At 43.0% G+C, this 26,144-nt stretch overlaps 1 protein-coding gene across 8 annotated transcripts in view; it reads left to right on the forward strand.

The window, feature by feature from the left end:
- The window catches only part of mef2d (myocyte enhancer factor 2d), a 57,257-nt gene that overhangs the window by 19,977 nt on the left and 11,136 nt on the right, over nucleotides 1-26,144 (forward strand). For 3 of the 8 annotated variants that reach the window (XM_020617374.1, XM_020617373.1, XM_020617379.1), the window contains exons 4-10: nucleotides 8,699-8,924; nucleotides 13,230-13,286; nucleotides 19,592-19,625; nucleotides 19,663-19,807; nucleotides 21,382-21,411; nucleotides 23,743-23,860; nucleotides 24,246-24,408. In XM_020617374.1, the coding sequence (XP_020473030.1) occupies nucleotides 8,699-8,924; nucleotides 13,230-13,286; nucleotides 19,592-19,625; nucleotides 19,663-19,807; nucleotides 21,382-21,411; nucleotides 23,743-23,860; nucleotides 24,246-24,408 (773 nt within the window). The remainder of the gene's footprint in view (nucleotides 1-8,698; nucleotides 8,925-13,229; nucleotides 13,287-19,591; nucleotides 19,626-19,662; nucleotides 19,808-21,381; nucleotides 21,412-23,742; nucleotides 23,861-24,245; nucleotides 24,409-26,144) is intronic. The other 5 variants (XM_020617377.1, XM_020617376.1, XM_020617381.1 and 2 more) reach the window with 3 other exon arrangements.

Below are 26,144 nucleotides of genomic sequence, written 5' to 3' on the forward strand. Positions count from 1 at the left end.
CGCCCCCCCCTGTGTAACCCTGCCCCCTCCTCATGTTGTGCTGCCGCTGACCACACAACCGGAGGTTTTCCGGCTGCTGATGGCGGCCTGACTACTCACAGAGCACTTGCCTTCACCATTCCTCACCCCTCCACCTCCTCTGCTGCACCTTTTACCAGCAGCACCTCCCACCCACCAAATCGCTGCCCACAACCCCCTGTCATGGTGTGTGACTGAGCAGGAAAGGCAGGGCAGAGAGGCTGAAATGAACTTTTAAAACAAGGACAGTAAAAAATGATTGTTGTCACTTAATCAGTTAATAGTTTGGTTTATAAAATGTCACAAAGCAGTGCAAAAATGTATAGTTCCCAGAGCCCATGGTGATTTTTCCAGATGTCATGTTTTGTTCAACCAGCAGTCCAAAACCCGAAGATTCAGATTACAGTGGTATTAAACACATAAAAATCATTGCACCTTTACTTAAAACTCTTGTTCAGGATAAAAAACTTTATCCCATTGAGCCAATTTCAACTATAAACAAGTTGTATCTCAGCTTGTTTTCATTACAGATCTTGAAACCATCCTTTCTCCAAGACTTCTGAAGCTCAAGTATCACTTTTTCTTAATATTTGTGATGCCATGTGTCTTATTTCAAGACCATTTCTAGACTGTTTTTAAATAGAATTGTGTCACAATCCACCTGCGCTGGCACATTTAAATAAAAAAGTGACGTCTAGGACTCATTTAAGGTAAAAAATAAAATAAAGAAAAAGAAGACTGCCAATTATTCTGCCAATATGTACTGCAACTGTGTGAGTAAGCAGCCCTTAGAAGAAGTGGTGTACCACCAAATAGGGCATGCATTACTGTGATTATTCATCTTAAGTTATATTCATCAGAGTGAAGAGCATCCTCGGGGGTATTAGGGCTTTAATACACTGGTTCCGATGCTTCTTCAAGTTCAGTAATGTATGAGAATAAACAACAGAGGGAGAGAAGTGCTACCAGGTCCCTGATTTTCACTAAAGTTGGCATAGCAACCAGTACTGCGAGGGGAAATCATGCTTTATGGTAATAATCAACACATTCTGAGCGAGTCTTTGAGCAGTTGGGATGCTTGGCTCAAAGTACCAGTTGTGTAATACTTAGACAGATGTGCACCGGAGCTCAGTTCGTTCCTGACACTGTGCAGGTAACACATGCAGAGCCAGGGTGCACTGCTGACCTTCTGCTGCTGACAGTGGTCCTGGTATCAATGCAGTCCTGCTCCTCCAACTGGATGTGCTCCTGACATGGTCCAGGTTCTGTCTCCTGACTGGCACTCGGCCAAACCCCTTTACCACTTCGCTGCTGTGCCAATTTTTCTGAGATTCTTTTTTTTCCCTCAGTGCTCAATAATGCCATTAATGTCACTTTAATGAGTAGCACTCAATTTACAGCCCATCTTCCTGTCTGCCTGCTCCTCTGATTGGTCACTTGGGATGAGACACAGTCACACTGAGATGCTGCAGGAGAGTTAGACAGCGGTTATTGCTAAAACTATATACGCAGTGTAGTACCTTCATGGAGGAGTCTGTTTCTTTATCTTTACTCTACATCTGTCAGTAGTTGGTGTAATGTGGGTACATGTTCAGATGATAAGACGGGTTTTAAACTGTATAATGTATGTGCTAATACAGTGAAGCCTAGTTGAACTGGTAATATTCACTCAGTGTGCACTTTAGTAGGTGCACCTGTAAAATCTAATGTAATCTGATGTGATAGCTCAGCCATAAATTATAGCTTTACACCAGCGTCATTAAACTTTGGCCCAAATGAAGACTGGACATAGAACCTCAGATGTTCACCCAAAGAGGAGTAAAGCAGAACATGAAGGAACAGATGAAGATTCCTTCAATTCAGTCAGTTAGTCTCGTCTTTTTATTTATTGTGGTCTTTGTAGGGTTCTGTTGAAGGGTTAAAACAGCCCCAGAAGGGCCGTTATAATCACTTATGGTACAGTACAGTAGATCAGTCGTAACTGTTATGAGACCCAGGTGGTAAAAAGTGGACTTTTCCTTTAAAGTATAGCTACCACAAACCGTTGGCACTGTCTCAGATCCATTAGAGCAGGCCTAACAGAGAAAAAGAGCCACCTTCCAGCCTAATCAGCTCAGTGAATGTCTCTCCTCCTGAACTTGGCCCGGCCTCTGTCAGGCCCTCTGTGCTGTGTGAGCTCTGAGCTGAAATGGCTCTTAAAAGCTTTCTTCAAACAAGAAAGCTGCAGTAGAGGAAGAATACAATTCAATCTACCAGCCCTGGAGAGCTGCAGGTCTTGGCACTTGTCGACTGGATGCTAGCTGAATGCCACTAGTAGTAGCAGCCCCACTCCCATCACCACACTGTCCCTGTCTCTCAGCACACCTTTCACAGGGCACCAGCAAACAGAAGTATACCCCCCCACCCACCCACCCAAGCATCATAATCCCCAGCATGACAGCTAGGGACTGGGATATACAAGCTTAATCTCTTTATACTAAAGCACATCCTGAGACAGGTAGAGAGTGGCGAGGGAGGACGGGCAGGGCACTCGGCTAGACGCATCCCGAGCCAACGAGGTTACACTGATGAGGAAGAGGCAGCTTGTTTTACCAGAGGGTCTCTGGTTTGATCCTGTTCTACCTCTGAGATTCTGGGTCAGGAAATTGACTAAGAAACAGATTTGCTCCTTTAACAACTGGCTCCAGTTTGTGGCTCAGTATGAACCATGAGACGTGGTGGTACGCACAGGCTGCTTGAGCTGCACAGTTAGTCACATACAGTGTAGCTATTGATTTCATACCAAGTTCTTACATTTTGTCCACAGTAATGAAGCATTTAATTTTTCTCATAGTAACACTTACAGCAAATAATTAAGATAAAATAACAATTGAATCTGTAATGCAAGATGGTCCATAAAGTAAAAACTTTACCCTTAATTGTCAGGACTTGAATTTTATTTACAGAATGTGTCATTGGTCCAAATATCTCAGAGTAGGTCAGTTTGTTAGGGACCAAATTAGTATTAAAATTAAGAAATGCAAAAAAACATGTTAAGCTCTCTAACATTCACACAGTAAAACAAACTTTGATTAACAAATTCCCACATAATGTTTTGTTTCAGATGAGAGATTTTATAGCTAGCAGCAACTTTTTTTAATCACAGATTTGATGTGTTTATGTTTTAGAAAACTCCCTCTTTGCATAATCATTATTTTTGAAAGATTTAGTTCTTTTCAAAGATGAACAGCCACTTAATATGGCATTATAGTCCAGCTGTAGAACAGAGTCGACCTACTCTATGTTTGTAGAGTATAATCAGAGTTGGCCCGGTGCAATAATACTTCATCATACTCAGCACTGACTGGCTCTTATGACTGTACTGTAAGTATGTTTTAGGAGTAACAACCTTGGCTGTTATGTGGTTATTTGTCCAGCTGATTCTCCTTGCTGTTGCATTCATGTGTTGTGTCACCAAAATGTGTTTTGTAATTTTGCATTATGAAAACACCAGAAAAATAAGCACTGCTTTGAATAATTTGTGTTTGCAGCTGCTTTTGAAATAGGCAAGTTAAATTAAGTCAAATTAGCATCAAGTTATTCAAACTCTGCTGTTTGAGCTTTATCCAAATATTAGGAGAGTTGGAAAGGTGTCAGGGTGATAGAGGTATAGAAAAAGTCAACAGCTAAAAATCTATTTACTTCACCCAAACACTTCTCCGTCACTGCCTCTGTGCTCACATCTGTAGCTTCTAACAAATAGGATGCGACAATCCTGAAGTTGAAAAGGGAAAAAGAAAACTTTCAAAGGCTTCCAGGACAAGAGGGAGGGAATGGGAAACTAGGCCATGAGTTTAATTCATTCTGATGTACCCTTGCATGCAGGAAACACACCCTTGTAGAGAGCTCCTCCGAGGGAAATAGGTTAGCTTTCTCTCCCCGCTTTTTGTTCTCTTTACACAGAAGGGGCCTTGAGCCTCCTCCAAAAAAGGTCCTAGTCAATAATTTACCTAACAGGTTCTTGTGTTTTATTTGCTCTGTGGTTCCGTCCTCTGTGCTACATCAGCAAGCTGACGGACAGGGCCCAATTAACCCTACTGTCTGCTACTACAAGCATCTCTGTTAAACGGAGCTGGAGTGGGTAGATGTAAATTCACTTGTAATTTGCCAAAGACACGGAGTAATGCTCAGTGGAGCAGAGCAAAGCAGGGTGAGGACATTTCAAATTCATATTTAGAGAAGAAGTGAAGAGGTTTTAAAGTTATGCCACCGATCTCCTAGCAACCAGACACTGGCACCGTCATGGAGAAGCAGCTGAGAACCAGTTATGGTTAGAAATATTACAAATGGGCAATAAAAAGAGAAAGATACCTGAAGAGCATTGCTGAGGTGTGGCTGTAGAACACTTTCCATGTTGCTAAGAGTCAGCACAGGCAGTCTAAAGAAAGTTTCCCCCAGCTGGGAAACTGATGGCACTGTGGTTAAATATGTGAGCCGCCAAAATATGTACTGTAGATATGAGAGAATTAGGTGCAGCCAGGGTCTTCCTGCAGCAGAGCTCCACCCATCTAAGCGCTGTTTTACTAGCTGCCAAACAAACTCTGGAATATTTAAAAACAGTCACAAAATTTCAGATTGTATTAATTAGTTTAACTGTTCTAATATATTTTCTGTAAATTTTCCTGCTTTATGGTGTGGTGCTGCTAATACTGAATTCATTTTACATCAGCATTTTTTAACAAAACCAAAGTTGTTAATATTATTTAGGCATCCAGAACATCCCATAACTGGCACATTTGTGCATACACAGTTTGTTTTACATTTGTGCAACATAAAAAGAAAATAATGTAGAATTAAAGACATTGCACTCGTCAATCTGTGTGGCAGTTAAATTTTTTAAGACAAGACACTTAGGAAACTGTTTGTGTTCCAAACCGAAAGCCCTTCACAAAAAAGTAGTTTGAGAACATGGGCATCAACTCACCATCTGGTCCATTTAGTAGCAGTTCAGGAGCTTCTGATCAGACCACGTGGTCTTCATCGGCAGAGAGCGTTTGCCCAGTTATCATGACATTACAAGGACTTTATGGAAGTGTTAATCTGAAGTGACCAGAATAAAAGAAAATTTGAACACCTAAGTTGCATGGCAACTGGACCATCTGCTGATGAAGATCATGTGACGTGATCAAAAGCTCAAGTACAGCTCCTCGGTGGACCTCATGGTAACGTTGTTTTTTTCGGCTTCTGTCTCCAAAGTGACCGACCTCAGTAAAGCTTCAGTGTTTCTTGCTACATTACCGAACAAGTCACAAGTGAATGATTTAATCAAGGGATAAACACCATGTGGTTAAAAGATCAGGTCCCACGTTGTCAGTATGTTAGGACTGTGCTGCGTGTATTGTCCAAACAAGCAGGTTTGATTCCTGCATGTTCAGTCACAACGTCCTTCAGAAACGATCTCAGACCGTCCTGTTTGTTAGCTCCCCCCATTAAGAGCTAGAGCCTGAAAGAGTTAAACCCCTTCCTCCCTCAGTCCTTGGAGGTTAAATCCTTTCATGTGCTGTGTGCTCCGAGTCTACACACCTCCATTCCCTGTGCACTAACCCCATCACCTCCCCATCCATCCCTCCCTTTGCCCTCTGCTTGGCCAGTGTGCAGTGGTGCAGTGCTGTGAGCTGCTGTCTTCACCCACCCTGGTCACCACTTACACCTCTGTCTGTACGCTCATCTTTGCAAACTTCCTCTTTACACCCTGATGGCTGAATTATAAATCAGAGAGAGATGGAGGAGTCAGGGGTTCCTTTGTTCCGAGGCCAGACGGATCAGTTTTGCTAGTTTGACCTCGCTCTCTCTTTCTGCTTGAATTGACTTTGGCAATAAAACATTGTAAAAGGCAGGGCAGTGCTTCATAATACAGGAATACAGTTTTTAAAAATGTCCTTTTAAGATTTTTGTCTGGATATAACTGTGTAACCAAACCTAGTGTAACCTAGAGTCTGTGTGTCTGAGCAGATAATTAATGAATAATATATGAATATTCACTTGGGTTTGAATTGAAGGATTATTTTAAGAAAAGGCCCATTAACCAAAATTCAGATTTCTTACCAGTAAATATCCTTGGCCAAAAAACAGGAAACTAATTCTAAATGATTTCTTTCTTTTTGATCTTTTCACTCTTTTCTGTCTTTTTCTTTATTTCCTCCAAAAAACAAGTAACAAAACATTGCAGAAGTGAAACAAAGCAGAGATGGGGGCAGGAAGGTGCCCTCGTCCTCCTCTTCATTAAACTGGGTCCCATGCAGTTTGAGTAGAGTACAGTGCAGCGCTGGCCCATATTCTATATATAGAGGTCCCTTCTTTCAGATGGAGTTGGAACTGGGTGAAACGGGTCAGATGGCTGGACAAGCCGAGGTCCTTTGACCTTGATTTTTGGGGCCCATGGGCTGTCCATTCATCTGTGCTATTAGTTCAGCTCAGGTGACAAGGTGGGACATTAAAAAAATTTTAAGAAGTCCACAGGTAGAGAAAGTAGGCAGTGTTTGATGAGTCATTAGGGTCTTGCACAAGATGCTGAAACATTTTATTAAGTGAACTCCTGCACAAGTGTTTAACATGGAGGGTGACCTCATGCACTGCTGGACGGTTCCTAGCACTCTCCGTGATGAGCACATGCCAGTGGGGGTGGTGGGATGTGGCTGGAATGTGACATGCATGCTATGAAATGTCACCAGTAACCCACTGCTGCGACAAGCGTTTTAACCTGGCATGAGATGTGAAAGGCAACACAGCTTTTTAAGCCTTTCCACCACGTCACCTTGCATGCTAATACTGAGCAAGTGTGTGTGTGTGTGTGTGTGTATGTGTGTGAGATCATCGATATGTGTGTTTGGCTGGTTGAAGAGTTTATTTCCAAAACCCACGTTTTTACATTTTGAAGAAAATCCTTTTGCTAGCATTTCTAGTGTTTTCCCATATTTGATCATTTCCATATTTCATCGTACTGAATACACATTGCAAATACTTTGAGATTGATTTCCTGCTACAGGAGTGAACCTTGCCAAGAAAACAACAGGTGGCACATTGTTCACTGTGATGAATTACTGATCTCAAATCACTCAGGCTCATTTTTACACGTTAATGACATGAGCTGGAACCCATTACTGCCTGGAAGGTTGGAAATCAATCTGAAAATATATGATTTACTTTGGAAATTGGTCAGTAGTAATATAAAATATTTAGCTAATGAGAGGAAATATGTAAAACCTCTCCCCTTCAGTATGTAGTCTGTAGGATCCAGTAACTTGGGTTCTCAAAAATTCATTACACTACAAAAATCCCATTGTCTGCTGCTCTTAAAACAAGTGAGGCATCTGTCAGTGCAGGAGGAACATTCAGTCTGTTCCAACTGAGGTTTCATTTTTTTCAGGTACAGTGACCTGTTTAGTTTTTTTTGTAGATTAATGAAACAGACTTTTGTTTTTCAAAAATTCCTGGAACCTGTTTATTTCTGTTGGAAATGAATTTGAAATGTTCACAGTTCTGGCAAATTATGTCTCTGTTTTGAAGGTTTTTAGTACCTGAAATAATGATTTGATAAGTTGGTTTGCAGTGTAATGTTCTCTATAATGCTCTCTTACCTCTTAGAGAGATCATTTCAAATACAATTATTCTGCTTAAAGTTCAAATAGGGGATATTTACTAAGGTTTTGCATCTCAGTTGTTAAACAGATTCCACGGTTGTGAAACTTGTGTGTTTACATTTACTAAGGAGTCACGGTGGGGTTTTGCGCTGGAGAACCAGAAGAAAAGCAGCACCACAACACTTTGCATGTTTGGTCTCATGCAATATGTATTTTAAGCTATTCCTCTCCTGGGTTGCAAAATAAGGGAGGAGAGAATGGAAAGTTATAAAAATGCCCTCTGCATGATTTACCACTGTTGTGTCAGAGGGAACTGCGGCTGAAATGTAATGTTGGGAGAAAGCAGGTGTAAAGTTTGCGGCCCTGCTCTCAGCATGGCAGCTGCTAGTCATCTGAGATCTCTTTGGAGTTGAGAACACATTTGAGGAGTGAGAGGGTGTTTGTAAATGTTTGTAGGAAGACTGTGAGGGACTTTCAGGTCAACCCATGCTTCAGTTACTGAACGAAATAAAAGATGATTTGACTAGCAGGAGACTACGTGACTGCAGTTCCAAAATATGTTTGCCAGTTTTTTTGATGAGAAGCTCGACCTGGCTCTCATGTCTGTAGGCCTGATATAAGAATGTTTCCAAAAATGATAAACTCTACCTTTAATTCCAGAACATTTGAGATGGAACATGTTGAAATGATCACTGCACTGACAGGTTCTTTTACACTTCTGTTAAGAAGATCAGACAGTAGTAACTTGGTAAGATTAAAAATTTGACAGCACAAATCTTTATCCTTCACTTTCATGTGTTACTTCTGAGGTCACAGCATTCATTCACTCTACTGTAACATAAGTGTCAGGACGTCTTTGTCTTTACGCAGTATTTTTAAAGTCATCTAGTTTTGGAAAGACTCTTCTTGTTGTGACTGGCTGTTTTGCTGTGACTGCGTGCGTTTCACCCACGGGCTTGTTTGCACTAGCTGATCACCGTGCATTGCTGTATATATGTCTGTGTATTTGTGGAGGTAAAAAATCGCCACAGTCTAAGACCCCCTCCCCGTTTCTCTGCCAGTCTGCAGTCCAACAGCCCACCTTCTCCATGCCAGTGACCGTGCCAGTATCCAATCAGAATGTGGCGGCGGCCCTCCAGTTCAGCAACAACCCCGGTGGCGCCCTAGTCACCACCACCTCTTTTGTCACCTCCACACTCACAGACCCCCGCCTCCTGTCACCACAGCAACCATCTTTGCAGAGGAACACCGTGTCGCCAGGGTTACCACAGCGACCAGCCAGCGCAGGTAAGAGACAGAGTGAGACACAGTTGGACTACTGCGGTGCAAAGTGTTTCTGTATGTCGCCGCAGCATCATCGATAATCTCTGACATTTTCATATAAATAAACATCCAGCTGTTATACTCTGAGCTGCTGATTGATCCAACCAGTTTTCCATTTGCACTTGTAAACGCCAAGCAAACCGGTTGTCTGCTTGAAAAGTTCTGGTGCAAAGCAGCAACAGCAGTTAAACAGCAGTAAATTAAAGAAGAAAATAGCCCCACTGACAAAGGCCTCTTCAAAACAAAGACTTCAGAGTGCCGCCCACACAGTTTGATTGACAGGTCTACTCTGGTGGTATGAAAACAACATCAAGGAGACAAAAAGTGAAGAGGTTTGAATTTTTCCAAACCCGTCTCTGAACAGTGCTCCTGTGCCTAAATGTAAATGGAAAGTATTGTTGGTCTCATTAACTGAGATCAGTTTGTCACTCATGATTCATTTAGAAAGGAGTCCCTTTGCAGCCAGTTGGGACATGCTGTCAGTGAGAGTATGGTGTCATGACAGACTTTAAAAAATGCTGACACGTTGTATTTCTCAGTATGTGTTGATTCTGAGGAGTCAGTACAAACCCTCATCTTAATGAGGGAGTCACAGCTTGGCACCCTTTCTCGCATCCCCATATCCTACGCACCAGCTATGTGACTCAGTCTGAACACTTTTTAGAGGACTTTAATGTGACCTCTGCAAACTCTGCACTAAGTGTAGGTCAAATTCTGTTGCCCATTAGCAGCATCTGTCCACCCTCTGTATTACAGTATGTATAGTGTACATGACTCATATCCCTGTGGAACCTGCTTTTCCTCTCTCTCAATGCATTTCCATCATCTCGCCTACTTTTGTACAGTTTGTTGTCATAATTTTCCACCCTCTTTCTTCTGATATATGAAGTCATTGTAATTTTCTCCGACAGTTTGGAGATCTGTCTTTTGGTGACTTTCTAACATGTCAGAGTAGTGAAAGCTAAATGTTTCCTACCGCTACTTTCATAGGCATGGTTGTCATGGTGATGTAGTTAACCGAAGACATTTTTCATAACGTGTTACAGGTGTTATTTTTCTGCCCTCTGTCTGTGGAAGCACAGTTTATCTCCACAGTGTTATTTATTTATTTAACCTTTATTTAACCACAAAACCTCACTGAGATTAAAAATCTCCCTTTTCAGAGTGTCTTGGCCAAGACAGGCAACAACAGCAATCATAACAAACAACACAGATACAAACACTACTGATAAATTCATAACACCTTCCCATTAGTCAAACAAGCAGTTGATAATAAAAATAAATCAAAACCTGTAAAAAACACTGAGTCTAATGCACTAATGTGAAGCATAAAAAAATAGAATTAACAAACATCTTGACAATGGCAAGCACTGACTCCATACAGCAAAGCTTTAAATCTACCCAAGGAAACTACTGAGTGCAATTTTAGCTCCTTTTGCAAAGAGTTTGATGTATTAGAGTGTTTTACATGAAAGAGCCGGGTTGGGACAGAAATTTAGAAATTGTGTTCGGGTCTGGGTTGGGTTTGGACACGTAGGTCAAACCTCAGGCTGTATGGCTGGAACACTCAAATGTCTGCTTTGTTTGAGAAATGGAAAAACACCGTACAAACTCAAGTGCACTGGGCTCGTGTCGGGTTTGGGCATTATATGATATACGTAAGCTTGTCAGGCACAGGTCGAGTTCGACTTGTCAAACTTCACTGACCCATCCAGCACACCCTCAGCCCAGCACGCAGTGTTTTGAAAAACGTGTCAGCCGTGCTTCCAGACTATGCCGATAACTTCTGCACTCCATGTGTGTGTTTAACTGGATCTGGGCTGAATTATTTTTCAGGCTTTACTGATTGAGCTCTCTATATTCCTATGTGTGGCACTAAAATTTTGTTTGAGAGGCACTGGTCGGGTTTGGACGCCACAGTCTCAGGCACGGGTCGAGTTCGGACGCCACACTCTGAGGCACTGGTCGGGGTCGGAGGCCCCCCCGCCACACTCGCAGGCACTGGTCGGGTTCGGACGCCACACTCTCAGGCACAGGTCGAGTTCGGACGCCACACTCTGAGGCACTGGTCGGGTTCTTTGGACGCCACACTCTGAGGCACTGGTCGGGTTCTTCGGACGCCACACTCTCAGGCATGGGTCGAGTTCGGACACCACACTCTGAGGCACTGGTCGCGTTTCAACGCCACAGTCTCAGGCACAGGTCAAGTTCGGACAGAAAGATGCAGTTCGATCCATGCTCTACTGTGTATAAGGAGCAGCATAACAAAGGCTCACTTACCAAACTCAGTTTTAGCCTTTGGTACAGTTGACATTATCATGTGCTGTGATCAAAGAGCATAAGAGCTCCCAACTTTCCATGTGACTGCACAAGTAAGCGCATGTAAAAGGCCATGAATGGCTTTGTAAAAAAAATAATGTCAGTGGATGAGTTAAAGCAAAATGACCACAAACTGTGTTGTGTTGCTCCATCCAGTCTGTGTGTTCAGCTATCTGTCAGTCTGTGTAGCTCCTGTTTGCTCAAATAAGAGCACATTGCTTTATAATGACAGAAATCCATTCTTTCTTTGACTGAGGCTGCTACGCTCCTGCTGCCTCTGTGTGGCAAACCAATCCCTCACCCTCTGACTAAAGGGATTTGTGCCTCGTTTTTGCGTCTCAGACAAGGTTACTTATCAAGCTTTGTTCCAACCAGCTTAATCTCATTGTAAGTAAGAATTAGGTGATGTAATGTGCAACAAATGCATTACAGCATCTTTCATAACATGGCGTTCTCTGAGGCAAGAGGGTTTCACATAGCGGTAATGGACGCCCGCCTCTCTTCCTCCTCCTCATAACCTCAGTGGTGCACACACTCTGTTCTACCCTGCTACAGTGTGCATCCCACAGAGATGCACTGGGTTCATCATCTTTGCTTATTGGTGGTTTTCCATGCATCTTTCCTGTCAGAGATCTTCACCCCTAATGACCCTGACTTTCTGCCTTTCTGAAGAATGTTCGAGCCAAAAGCTGCATCTGTACCACAGGAGTGAAATGAAGTGTCAGTGCAGAAATATGCTGTGTGCCATTTGGGTAAAAAGGCAGAATAAAGAATTAAGATAAAAACATAGACAGGTTGTACTGTGCTGTTTAGGGACCAAGCGCATTAACATTTCAAATCTGTAATCATTAATTTTCCAAATGGATTTAGTGGTTTGGAGGCAGCGGAACAAGCTACAGACCCCAGAGGTATAAACATGTTATCATGCAGTTGCCTATTCGAACATTTGTCAGACACACAGCAACATTCCATTCACCTTGACTCATTTTTATGACCACTTCACATATGCAAACACAACACTCGCTTTTCTTTTAGCTCTGCTTTGGAAAACGACCCAACCAAAGTAAGAAGCTAAAAGACACTAAAACACCCTCTTAACCTGTGTTTTTTACAAGTGACCCCATTCACATTATACATAGCAATTAATATAGCTTTAAAATATTATAAATGTAGATGTAGCAGGGTTTTCACAGGTGTTTGAACTTCACTACTTATTTAAATGCATCTCTACTGTAGCACTGTCAAGTCAGGTATCAGAAATCACCACTGAATGACTGGTCAGTTGTTTTAGCAGTCGTGGTTTTTACATCTGATTGTTCTCGGTCTAAATCTGGATACCTTTCTATTTTTTTTTTTTTTTTTGACAGAGGTTCTTTATTGAATGCTGATGCATTAAGAGAAAAGACAAATATTGTTACATGTTCCCCAAAATGAAACTTTTTGTTAGTGACACCCAGCCGCAGTAGATAAAAACCTTATAAAATATCAATAAGAATAAAAGAAAAAAGTGGAAGTGTCTTGGTTTACTTTATATCTGAAGTAAACAGTTGTCTCACAGTTTGATTGAGAGTTATTCAAACAGTTCAGGTATTTAAAATGCTGACTATTTTGCTTCCAATGAGGATCATGCATTTTTAACAGTCTTATGTTTTAAATAGCTTTGACTGAACATCACTTTAAATGAGTCTGATGGTTTATGTAAGTGCCATTGAGAACTGGTGAAACCAGCATTTAGAAATTAGCTGTAAATGCAGAATTTAAACCAATTATGGTCCTTGACAGTGAGGAGTCGGTGTTGATAGTAGGATGACTTTTTTAATTACATACTTGATTCAATGGTATTTTTCAAAATGACGTGCACAGCATTTTAGATCAGAGTTGTTCAGATTTGATATGGAATCATCGTAGTGGTGCTGTGGTTAATGATCAGCCTGTGCTTTCCTGTGCCAGGTGCTCTTTTGGGAGGAGATTTGGGGAACTCAAATGGAGCGTGCCCGAGTCCAGTCCGTAAGTAAATCTGTTCCTTTCTCATGTTTCATATTTCGGAGAAGTGAGTTTTACGCCAATACACACACACACTACACAGCGTCGCCCTCCCTGCTCCTCTCTGCTTCTGTCTTTTAGCTGGATGTTTTGAAAGAAATGATTTTTGACTCTGACTAACAGACAGAGCGATGTAGAACATTTTGTGCATGGAAACGGGCTCAGTCATGTGTCAGCAACTCACAGACTTGCACACAAGCACGAAAGCACCTGTTGACCGGCGACAGCTGAGGGTCAGAGTACAAGCTGCTTGTACATAGTCCAAAGAACAGAACGGGTTTCAGGTTGAGAGAGAGAAACCGGAGGAGAGAGCTGGTAAAGAGGAACCGGCACCGACAGAAAATTAACAACATAAAACTGTTGTTGTGATTGTGACATGATGAATTTCTTGAAATGTGACAGTATTACTGGTCTGGTGTGCACCAGCTGTCAACCACTGAAATTCAGTTCAGGGCTTGTTGTTGTCATTTATTACATGAATATCAAGTGTTCAGCTCTTATAATGAAACTGAAATTATTTCATTGTGAAAGTGAAAGTGCTGCTGTTCATTGCTCCTAACAAGTTAGTTCTGCAGGTCATATTTTTCACTCTCACTCTGAGGCCAAAGGCATTAAAGGGGCACTCCTTCTAACCCACAAAAACATTGGCTCACTTGCTGCTCTTAGAATGTAGCCCCGCAATTAGAGATATGTATCACACAGCAGTGGGTGTGATTCAGGAGTCCAAAACCAAGTAGGCTAAACACCTGGAAGCAGTCACATCTGGAACTGATTTAAACTGATGAAACTACAGTAGGAGTCAGTTAGCAGAGTCAGTGATGTCAGATTTTTACTCTAACATCGACACCAAGTTTAAGAATCCTACTATCAGTCAGTTCAGCTCTGCTCAGCTGCCTCCCCCACTTCTCTCTAGTCTCACCCCCCCCCCCCTCCCTCCCCCTTCTGTCCTCTCTCTCTCAGCTGTTCCCCCTCATCGCCTCTCTAGAATAATCTCCTAGCCCACCCCTCCCACCACCGCCACACACCCCTGTCCAACTGTCCCTTGTGTTGGCACAGGACTCTCCTCAGAGGTGACTTTGACACTGGTCAGAGCTCTCCCCTTAAATCCCATTAGCCAGGACGGATACTGTCAGCCAGCCTGTAGTAATAGATACAGAGGGAAGGCATGTTTTTTCTCTCTGCATTCACCTGATAAACTCATTGTCTCAGGGTATGGTGGGGCAAAAGAAATCAATGCATTTATATTAACTTGGCTGCAGTGTATCAAGAGAAATACTCCAGAGCCAAGTTTCAATATTGATATTAGTGCAGAAGTGTTGTTTCTAGCCATGGTGTAATTAGTCAAATGCAGACTGGTAAAGACGGAAGGTCAGATCACTACATTTTGGAACATGATAACATCTCATCTTACAAGCACAGTATTCAGTATAAGTAGAAACATAAATAGAAAGGGAGTTGCTCATTTTCTGGGCATTCCTTGGCGGAACACTGTGCTTCTGACATAGTTGTCAGCCTGTGGGAAACATCCAGCTCAGCCTTTGACTGGAAAAAAATGCATCACTGGCATTTTTCTGTCACATTCTGTGGTTTTCTTTTGTGATGTTCATTGATTTATTTTCACATATTAAAAGTCAGAACATTATGTGGCTGCTTGTTATTTTCAGCTGACATATGCAGCCCCTCCCCAGACTTTGTTTGAGATGTTTGTTCTTGCAGATTTTGAAAAAAAAAGTATATTGTTGACTGTGGGGTTTGCTCCAATCTGGTAATTCCACCAGGTTTTATTCTTTGTCCTGACACTAAATAACGTGTGCAGAGAATCAAGGAGGGCGGTAATCTGATTGGCTTTTAAGGGTCAAATAAGCTCAGCAGCTTTGCCTTTACCAGCAAACTGTCTGCATGTAGGTTGAAACAAGCTAATCTTTTCTGTGTCCGTCCATTCCATTCTCGTGCACAATATCTCTGGAACGTCTTGAGGGAATTTCCTCAAATTTGGCACAAACCTCCACTTGGACTCATTAGATTTGGACTGATTAGATTTTGGTGGTCAAAGGTCACAGTGACTTTGTGTGTGTCCCATTCCCATGAATTTGACTGGTTGGCAGAGACACACGGCAAAGTGGTAATTGTGGTTCAGAAGCATCGTACTAGGATGTCTTGTTTTGTCTCACTAATGCAGTTCACCCTGGATGAAGGTTCCTGTGTTTGCAGTGACATATCTGCTGGAAGACTTTGGACCATTAACCAGACTTGCTGTGTTAAACTGGAGCTGTGCTCTTCAGCAAATCCAGGAGCCGTTTTATTGATTACTGAGGGGAAGTTGACAAAACAGAAGTAAAGTGTGGCATGTTAGAAATGAATGTGTCTCATTGTGCAGCGGGATGGACTCTGCAACAGCTGCGAATGGCTGTATGGAGGAGATGATTGCTGTGCTTTGGTCTGGTGGATTGTGGCTGTCAGGATCTTTGCAGCTCGCTGTAACAGAGTCATGACTCCTTTCTATGTCAAAACATGAAACCTCATCCCAGAACACAGCTCAGGTGACCTGATCCACTCGGTTGCCTGCCCCCCTCCTACCTCCACTCCCTCTGTTAGCTCTTTTCCCTCTGTCTGCCTCTTCTTCTCTCATTTTCTGCCAGTTTGCTTCTCAGCTCCTTGTCCTTTTCTTTCTCCTCTAAACCTTCACACACCCCGTTTCTATCTCGTTTTCTCCACATCCATTCTTCCTCAGTCCTGTTCCCCTATCTCCTCCTCCTTTCCACTGCTGCCCTCCTCTACTGCCTTCATCCCCTCTCTTTCTCCTCCCCTCCTCCTCCTCTCTTGGATCTGTCATTCTCAGCTGTTGTGCAGGGACTCGGGGCTCCGGGAATGTCACCATTGACGTCACCCAGCATTCCACACATTCCCACGCCCAGTCTCACGTACTAGGAGCCATTGCACACACACACACACACAAAGGCACACGCACTCATGCACAGAGAGGAGCACATGTAAAGGCCAGAGAAAAGTACACACAAACAGTCACCATCTATAAATGAAGCCATAGATAAATTTCCATCTCTGTTTTGTAACTCACTCGCACTCAGAATAGGAGCACACTTAGTGTAATCATCAAACGCATACTGTACAGTAAACACGTGTACAGTATTAGGATGCAGCCATCTCACCATTTGTTGTCCAACATACAGGGGCCAACTTTTTATTATATTTTTAACAAACTGACTTAGTCTGCTCAGACCTAAGTCTCTCTTTTTGTGTCAAATTCTAACACTACATTCTCCTTAATGAAACTAAAGAAGAAGAAGATTTTTCCAATAAAATTGAAGTGATTAGTTGAAAATCTTCTTCTTAAATATCTGAAGTTGGTTAGAGGAACATTCCACCTCCAACAACCTCAAACTATGAAATTATTTTGTGCAGAAGCAGGTTTTTAAAGGTCAGTTCACCCAAATAAAAAACAGCCACATTTTTCTATTATGAGAGATCAGCCTCTGAGATTCTGAAATACAACAGAGATGAACGTGATTTTGTCTGTGTTATCGTTAACATTTTCTTCCAGAAACAGTGTAGTGGTTGCTTTAAAAAACCCACAGAGCTCACTGCTGACAAAAGTAGATGCAGGGAAAACATTCCTCAGTAAGTGTACGCATAGTAAGGAGTACCAGGGTTACAGGGCAGATAGGTTATTGTTTTTACAAGTAATTCTTCAGAACTTCAAACATCAAAAACAAAATCTAATTTGATCACCTCCACTGTATTGGGTGGAGGGCAGAAAGCGATATGTCCAAACCTCAGCAGAGCAGAGTTGGACACATGCTTCCATGCCTGTCAAGCAACAACTGAGACCTTCGGTTTTACAGCGGTAAGTAACAAAAGGACCTTTGAATGGTACTCATCAGATCCCCCCACGTTGTTGTGCCACAGGATATTTTTCCACAGTTTACCATTGCACTCCGAAATCTGCTCACTCACTTTCAAGCAGGATGCGTATCTGAGGAAAATGACATGGCAACATACACATATGCATGAAAAGTGTACATCTGTGAATTCTGGTAAAATCACACAGATTGTCAACACGCACAGATTTCTTGACTGTTTATGTGAGGGGACTGGGTGTTTGTTTGAGGGCACCTGCAAAACATGTGCATGTGAGTCATGCTCTGTGTGTGTGTGTGTGTGTGTGTGTGTGTGTGTGTGTGAAACTCTCTGGGGTAACCACAAAGCCACCACCCTCTTCCTTGACCCGCAGACATGAACACAGTGTACCCAGCTACAGATTCCCATCAGTCAGTGACACTCATGTGCATGTTGTACAACACACACACACACAGACACACACACACAGGACAAGAGGATCACAGAATTTCCCAGAAGCAGGATGCAGGCGATGCCTCCCCTCTCTCTTCTTTTCTTGTTTACTTCTGCTCTCATCCCTACTTTCTTCCCTCCTTCACTGCCCCTTCTGCCATTCCCTACCTTGTTTCTTGCTTCCCATGCTCCTCCCTTCTTGCCTGTTCCCTACCTACTTTATTTACTGCTCAGCATAATTTCGGTTTCTTAGCCCGTAACTTTTCTCAGCACAGCTCCCCTCTCAGAACTCTTATCTTTGTCTGGCCTGTGTCCCCCCCTCACACACACACACCTTCAGATGCCTTCATGCCTCACTTGATCCCTCTTTTCACTGTGTTTTCCTTCTTCCTGCTTTACATTCCCTCTCTTCTGCTGGGCTGATAACAGAGGTTGTGTTGTTGTCAAGTTTAGTTTATGGGTTGTGTGTACACTATGTGTGTTTCCTTGCTGTACGTGTGGCTGAGATGAAGCAGAGTCACATGCCACTGTTGTCTGGAGGCAGTGTCATGGAGAACCGCTATCAGCTATCTTGCACACACCCTGGCTCTGCCTGTCCAAGGGGAATGCAGCCTCTGTGTGCATCGGGGCTGGGAAAGTCCCTGCTGTCCCCCTTTTATATGCGCTGTGACTCGGTCTCTGTTTGAATCAACTCTTGTTTTAACCTTGGCAGCACGGACAGGCTGCTGTCTGCTGGAGCTTTGTTGTCATGACACCCATATGCAGTGTATAAAAACATTCTTGTCCAGTAAGCCTTGAACTTATAACACAGAAGTGCATCACTGAGTACAAAAGTATGAAAGATAAAGGTATTAAAAACAAACAGAACATTAACAAGAAAAATGCAGGTATTGTTTGTTGCAGAGCAACTGTTGCGTAGGAGTTTGGAATTTGACCAGTCATGCAGCTTCAAAGGAGGGCGCGTTCAACCTGCCGTGATGTTGGCTGTCACGCTGCTGGAATTGACTCTGCAAAACACAGAAAGAAAGAGAGAGCAAATGAGCTGTACACTGCAAAAACGTCTTTAATATTATCTAATATTATAATAATATAATATCTGAAATATTATCAGATATGTCTGGTGATATTTTTCTGTGCCACAGCTTCATTGTTGTGTCAGTGAGCTGCACTGTTCACTGGGTGACATGTCCTTCATTACCATAAACACACACACACTGTAGTTTATTTTGACTCAGTCCCACATGCACCGTCCAGCTGACACAAATATTTACTAGCACACCAAACGTGGATTAATCCACTGCTAAAAATAGTCCCCAACAAATGTGCTATATCCCCTTGTTAGAGCAACATTTCCTAAAAACTACAGGGATGGAAATTACCAGCCCTTTTTTTTATTACCAGTGTGACTGTATATTTGTATTTTTAAATATTTACATTTAAAATAAAAATCACTAGACTTGGAGCTGAGAGGCCTAGACGGGAGAGACAGGCTGATGCACAAGACTCAGTGGCTTCATAAAAGTGAAAACTGACTTTATAAGGAGGATTTTTTGCACTCTAAGATGGAAGGAGTCCAGGGATGTTAGGGTATGTTTGTTTTCATCAGGTGCCACGTCAACTGGCACAAAAGATGTAGAGACAGAGTGGAAATCAAATTGTTCCGAGACTGCATGGCACGGTTTTGATGTGGAAGAGCTGCAGAAAATCAGAGTGGTGCCATCAAACACCGTGCGAGGTGCGGAGACAGAAGAGCATGTGGTGCGACTGAGTGATCCAGCTCGCTAATGAGGATACACAGGCAGACATCAACACACACACCACGCACAAAGAGTTGAACATGCACAGCCAGACAGATAGTTCATAGGTAGATACACATACTAGGAACATGAAAGCAAGCACACAACCTCCTCCATCCCTCGCTCTTCACTAATCTCACTCTCGCTCTTTCTGTGTCTCTCCAGCTAATGGCTACATCAGTGCCAGGGCCTCCCCCGGCCTCCTCTCCGTATCCAATGGCCACCACCTGGGGGAACCTCCTCTCCGTATCCAATGGCAACAGCCTGGGGAAAGTAGCCCCGGCTAAGTCTCCACCTCCACCTAGCCCTCAGATGGTCAACAGCCGCAAGCCGGACCTGAGGGTCATCACCTCGCAGAGCGGCAAGAGCCTCATGCAGCTGGTGAGGTGAACACAACTACGGCAGCCTCACAGGGACAAACAGTGGGTCAAAACTGACAGAGGACTGGACAAATGTGTACTCCGAGCTGGTTTTAGGATCACATTTCTGATTAAACCTCAGTAATGTGCCAGAAGCAGCAGTAAGATCCAAGTAGCTGGTGACAGATGCGTTACAGTATATAATTATTTGTCAGATCAGCTCGATGTGACCAGAGCTAGTCAGTAATCTATTTTTACTTTTACTTGTTATGCTGATTTTGACATTCTCTATTAATACAGCGGACCTCATGCAAGAGCCACATAAAGAGACTGACACATTTGAGGGATGTAAGAGAATTTTCAAGTTATCTACAGATAGTCTGTTTGTCTCTGCAGGGGAAAACTGATATGAATTGCATGTAGAATACCAGTTACAACGCCTTAATCTGAATGAATTTTGCCATCTCTCTTTGGGCATGAAAATACTGTAACTGTCAGCCTCCGAACACTGCCTCCCAATTTCATGCATGTCATGATCCTGGGCAACATCCTCTGTTGCACCCGACAGTGTAATACCATGGAATGTAATGCTGTCACGTCCCCTTGACCGCCTCCCGTTTCAGTCGTGGTCTCTCTGCTTTGACAAAACTTTTTTTGGCATCTGAGCTGATGCTAAACTGTTCCATCTTTATTTCTGTCGCAGTGACACAGCAGCAACAGCTGCAGTGATATTTTCTAATTGTTTTGGGTCTGACTACTGACACTGCTAAGTTCTGACTGTGGGACTTGAAGCTTGGCAGTGTTAAAGTTCTTTTTTGTGTTGGGTTACATTTTGTTTATATTACAGTAACTTGCCTACAGAAGCAGCACAAGTGGCCACCTTATAAAGTAATTAAAAGGCCCTGATGTTGCTGATGATAACAGCTCTCACACACCCACTAATGAACCACTGGCATTCATCCAGTTAAAATTATACAACAAGTTTGTGCAGGTAGAGTTTGATCAGGAAGAGCTAGATGTTTTGGTAAGGACACGGAAATGTTCTTGCATGAGGCCTGTTGCAAAGAGAGAGCTAGATTTCTTCACCCTTTGAATCCATGTCATACTGCATCCATTTATCAGGTCAAAGTTTAATTAGTTTTTCTATTTTTGTTTTGAGTTATCAATATGAAGATTATTGGAGAGACTGCCGTTATAAAGATAATGATCAGGTCAATTTAAGAATGAAAGCTAGGCCTTTTTTGACATCATCTCTATAATTGCCTCCAGGTTAAAGATGGCTGCCTTCTACACATCAGGTGACTGAGATTTCTACAGCCAGTAATGTCTTTTAATCAATATGTAGTGTCAGCAAAGGCACCATGTGTGCAGACAAACTCCAGGCAGACTCCAGTCCTTCAGTCAGCCGTCGATCAGCTGTGCTGCACTTTGACTTTATGGTTGAGGAGTTGACTCGGCTGCTGAAAACTAGAGGCCCTGTGTTATTAACCGTACTTCCGTCCTTTTTAAAGTATGTTCATACTTTACTGCAGTTAGTTGTTGTAGGAACGTAACCATCCTCTGTTTTTCACCTCCCCTCCTCCACCGGCCATGCAGACAGAGGAAGAGCTGGAGCTGGTGAGTGAGGTGAATAGACTTCTAGATTTTTAGCCCCATGGATGTGGTGTCAATCTCTGTGTGATCTCACTAGCATGAGTGTGACACCGTCAGCAAACACACCCCGGCAGGATGGACTCAGTGGCACGGTGCTATGACGAGGGCAGAAACAGAGCTGTTATAACGTCAGAGCACACGGTGAACTCAGAGCAACACACAAACATCGGACAAGTCACCTGGTTGCACTGGGTCCTGGAAGATTGGGACTTTTATATTACTTTAACTTGATGCTTTTGTCCAAACCGACTTACAGTGAGTGCGTTCAAACCAAGACTATGATGTCACCAAAATGTTCAGTGCTACAGTCCAGACCGGTTGTGAAAAAGATGGGTTATTAGTGGTGGAAGATGGACAATTACGCCACTTCCTGTTAACACAATTTTAAAAAGAAAATAGATTTAAAGCATCAGTCAGACAGACTTGCTACCTTACAAAAACAAAAATAATAGATTGAAGAAACAATCAAATCCTTTGTCAAGGAAGTAAAGCAACTAAATGTATTTCCCCAGGTCTCTCCTTTAAGACAGGACTTTTTTACTTCAGGAACAGCTCTGAGAATAAACACATTTCATACATGAGTGGGTGTCAAACCCTCAGCTCTTAGTGAATGGCTCAAGTGAACTGACATGTAAATGCACTTCAAACCCAAAATTAAATAAAAATACTGCTCAAGCTAATCTGAAATTTGAATATATTGAATTCACTGCCATTTTTTCCAGCTTCATATCAGACATTTCTTCTGTTAAATATTTTTTCTCTTAGAAGTTAAGCATTGTTGCATTTTGTGACATATTTTAAAAGTGATTTTGACGGGAAACACAAAGTATTTCTGGTACAGCAGAGCGCAGTTTAAAGTGATACTGTGTAGCACGGAGACCCTGTAGAGCGGAAACACTGAGGGAAGCGGTGCAACCAGCCAACTGTCTGCTGTGTCTGCAGGCTGCTCAGCATGTGCATGTTTGGTTTCATCTGAATGTCGATGCTCTGAGGATCAGAGTGAGGACAGACCTGAGCACACAGGGACCTGTGGGAGGCCCACACACTGACCTCTGCAGTCCTCCGCACACACATGCATGCTGATGTGTTCATGCATATTTCTCTGCATAAAAACACACACATCTCACATTGTGTGTTCATTTCTCACAAACTTCTCTGCGCACATTTCCACACATACAGTTTGAATACCAACTTGCGCACGCTCATCTCTCCTCTGTCAGCCCTGTCGATGCATGCATTCCTGTCAGCATGATTCTCTACCACAGCGACGCCTCTCATAACACCTTCCACCGTGACGCCACACAGCACAAGCGCCCGGCCCCGGCAACAGCGTTGCCGTGCCAACGCCACCTCGAGATGCTAGACACTTCTCATCTTGCACGCTGATGTTAAAAAGTGTTGCAGGAAAATTGAACGCCTCCGAGACAACGGAGGTGCTTGGATTTTCTCAGAGGGAGAAAAAACACATCTGTCTTTTCATGAAGAACAAAACGTCTTCCACTGGCTGTAGTTATTTGGCCTCAGTTGGATTTGTGTTGGAGTATTTTAACAATAAGACTCCAAACATGGCAAGAAAACTGAGGGCTTAAAGTTAATCAGTTGCTGCACTTCAGTGTCTAAAGCAGAGAGTCAGATTAAGTCATGATAGTGTTTTCTTTTCAACTAGAAGAACGACAGTTTCCAGTGAAACATTTCAGCATTAACAGTCTAATTAAATTCTTCTCAGCCACATTACAGGGTCTCTGCATCCACTCTGTTGTACAGTGGAAAGCACATGGAAACCATTATCATTATTGCTGTTGAAAATGGATGAAGTCATGTGCCGTGACCTGCTGCAGTCTGCCCTTATAAGGAGAAACAAACTTGCTGTGGAACTGGACCAGGTTTTCTCACAACACAGAGCCATGACACTGGATCCAAAGATCTAGGAAAGAAAGGGTTTGGCTGTAAATCCTAGATGGCTGATCAAGAAAATGTACTTTTAAAGTATATGTAAACCAGAATTTCTTAACTTTTGACATCAAAGTTTTCATATATAATCGTATCAGTGCAAGATTCAAAAGGTTTTGCATGAATTAACACTGTGCACAGAGGAGATGCAGATATTGTACTGAGAGTGAGTTTTCTACATCCTTAAACTGGATAAGTTTTTGTTTTTTAAATCCTGTATTTAGCTGGAGACCCCCTTGAACACTATCTGGCCCCTGAAGGCCCCCAGACTCCATCTATAGGACTACTAATCTCCTCTTCAGCTTCCTGTGCCTCAGTGTTCAACTTCCTCCATCCGTCTCTTTGTCTTCCCAGAATGCTCAGCGGCTAGGTGGATCTCAGGTGGCGCAGACACTGACCACACCAGTGGTCTCCGTGGCAACACCTAGTCTCCTAGCGCCCTTCTCCAGCATGCAGACGGCCTACAACACTGGTAAGACAGTGACGGCAGCTCAGACTGAATCTGTCTGTTCACGTCAATTCAGGAAAGGAGCTACCGCATCTGCTATAACTGAATGTAAACAGATCTGGAAAAATGAATCATGAAGTCACATAAAGATAGAGTCTGCATTATGTCATGAATAGTGTCATAAAAATCTTGAAATATTAACAGTGTGATGTCACAAACCATTATGAATATTCACTTTGTTCATTGTGTATGAGCTTCTGGAATGATTCCACTTCAGAGATCCCCATTAATATGGATTAGCCCTGATTAATATTGATGCAGCAGAAAGTTGCATGATGTAAAACAACCCCCCTCCCCCTGCCTCTTCACCTCCTTTGTCTGTCTGTCTCCCTCCATCCCTTAATCTCAGAGTACCAGCTGACGAGTGCAGATCTCACAGCGCTCCAGACGTTCACACCACCAGGGCTGGTGCCTGGCAACATGGCTGCCTGGCAACAGCAACAGCAACCAGCAGTCTCCCAGCAACAGCAGCAGCAACAGCAGCTGAGCTTGGCATCGCTCAGTAACTTGGTGTAAGCTCCCTTTTCTTTCTATAACAAAATCAGAAACGAGTTACTAATTTCCTGACCTTTGACCTTTCCCCTTAAACGCCCAACCAGTTGACCAGTTTGTACTAGTGCTGTGCCTTTCAGCTGATTCAGCCATAACACATGCACATTAAACACCTGAGACACGTCTCCCATACGAAGCTATAGCAACACCCCGGCTGCGGTTGATTCATCTCTGTGGTGACCTAGATACTCCCCACCCCCCGCTCGGCTCTGACTCCCACTGGAGTCCCACTCTGTTGTAGCTCCTGGTAGAGAGGCTAGGCTGCTAGCTGCATTATCCAGCACATAGACAAACCCAGTGAGAAACTGTTCAAGCTGGAGGGGCTCATAACCTCAAAACAGTAAGTTCTCACTTTGCTCTTTTTAATCGGGTCCAAAGTTCACTCCTGGTTCCAGGCATGCTACAGCACCTCAGGACAACAGGTCTCAGTACACATGTCCCGGCAGGTTGAAGGAGACGCAGCAAAATGAGTTGTATGCAGATGAATCTGGCCCTGCCCTGTCAGTCACATTTGTGTCGTAGCATTTCCAATTTTGCTGCTAACCTGAGGTGAATGACATGATAGCATCCGGTGCTGCTGTTCTGTTGCTCACAGACTCAGCTATGAGCTACACTAACAAACTAACCCAAAGAGATTTCAGAATAGCCATGACATGACAAACATGACATCAGACCATCTTTTCTTTCCATTTGTATGTTGGATGTGATGCCTGTTGTCGCTTTGCTGTGTCTGTACCTCACTGCTCTTTCAGCTCTGTTGAAACAGAAGCACATATGATCAATTTTCTGGCGTGTTTGTAAGAGTTTTCAGGCCACCTTCAAGCTTAGATCTAAAGCTCTTTGGAAGCATCACAAACACAGAGGAAGACGCAGCCGTGTGCCAGTGACAGCATCTCGTTACATCCTAGAATGAAAGTCATCTCTGGGTGCTTCTTCCATTCCCAGACACTGAGCCAGTGCACAGCTGTGCACCACCGACATGCCTTCTGCATTAAAATTTCACCTTTCAGCCATTTGGCTGTCACTCTCAGCTGAGTGTCAGATACACATAGGCCTGAAATGACTACAGTGGCATGACTGAAAAGAAGAAACGCCGTCAAAGCCGGTTAATTGTTAACAGGCTGTCGGATCTCATTGTGGTCGTTTCTGGTTTACATACTGAAATAAGCATTTAACAGCTGCAAAAACTCTTAATGCTGATCTCATTTTGTTCAGAATAATCACAGCTACAATTGTATCTCAGCATAAAGTTAATTTAAGAGACTGTGCAGCTGCTCATCAGAGAAAAGGAAATTTAAAAATAGCAGAAATGTGTTAAAGACACTTAGAATAATGGCAGCTGTCAGCAGAGAGACTGTTATTTGTTTCTCTGTCTGACAAGCTGAAAATTGTCCTTGGAAATATGATAATAGGTTGTTTGTTATTGTATACAACAGCTGTGACTCCGGGGGCTGAGCAGCTTTGAAAAAGCAGTATATAGTTAACACTCGCTGCCAGCTCGCACACAGCAGAGCTCCTCATATCGCCTTGTAAATGTTAACAAATGGCTGTCCAGATTGTATGAAATCCTTCAGGAAGCAGATGAGTTAACCCACTCAGAGACTCAGCCAGAACTCACTTTCCCTGCTGAGAATTAGCTCCAACAATCCAGTGACAGCTTCTCTGGGGTTTTTTTTTTCATATCGCCAATATTGTT

The sequence above is a fragment of the Monopterus albus genome, unplaced genomic scaffold (genome assembly GCF_001952655.1).
Source record: "Monopterus albus unplaced genomic scaffold, M_albus_1.0 scaffold189.1, whole genome shotgun sequence".
NCBI lineage: Eukaryota > Metazoa > Chordata > Actinopteri > Synbranchiformes > Synbranchidae > Monopterus > Monopterus albus.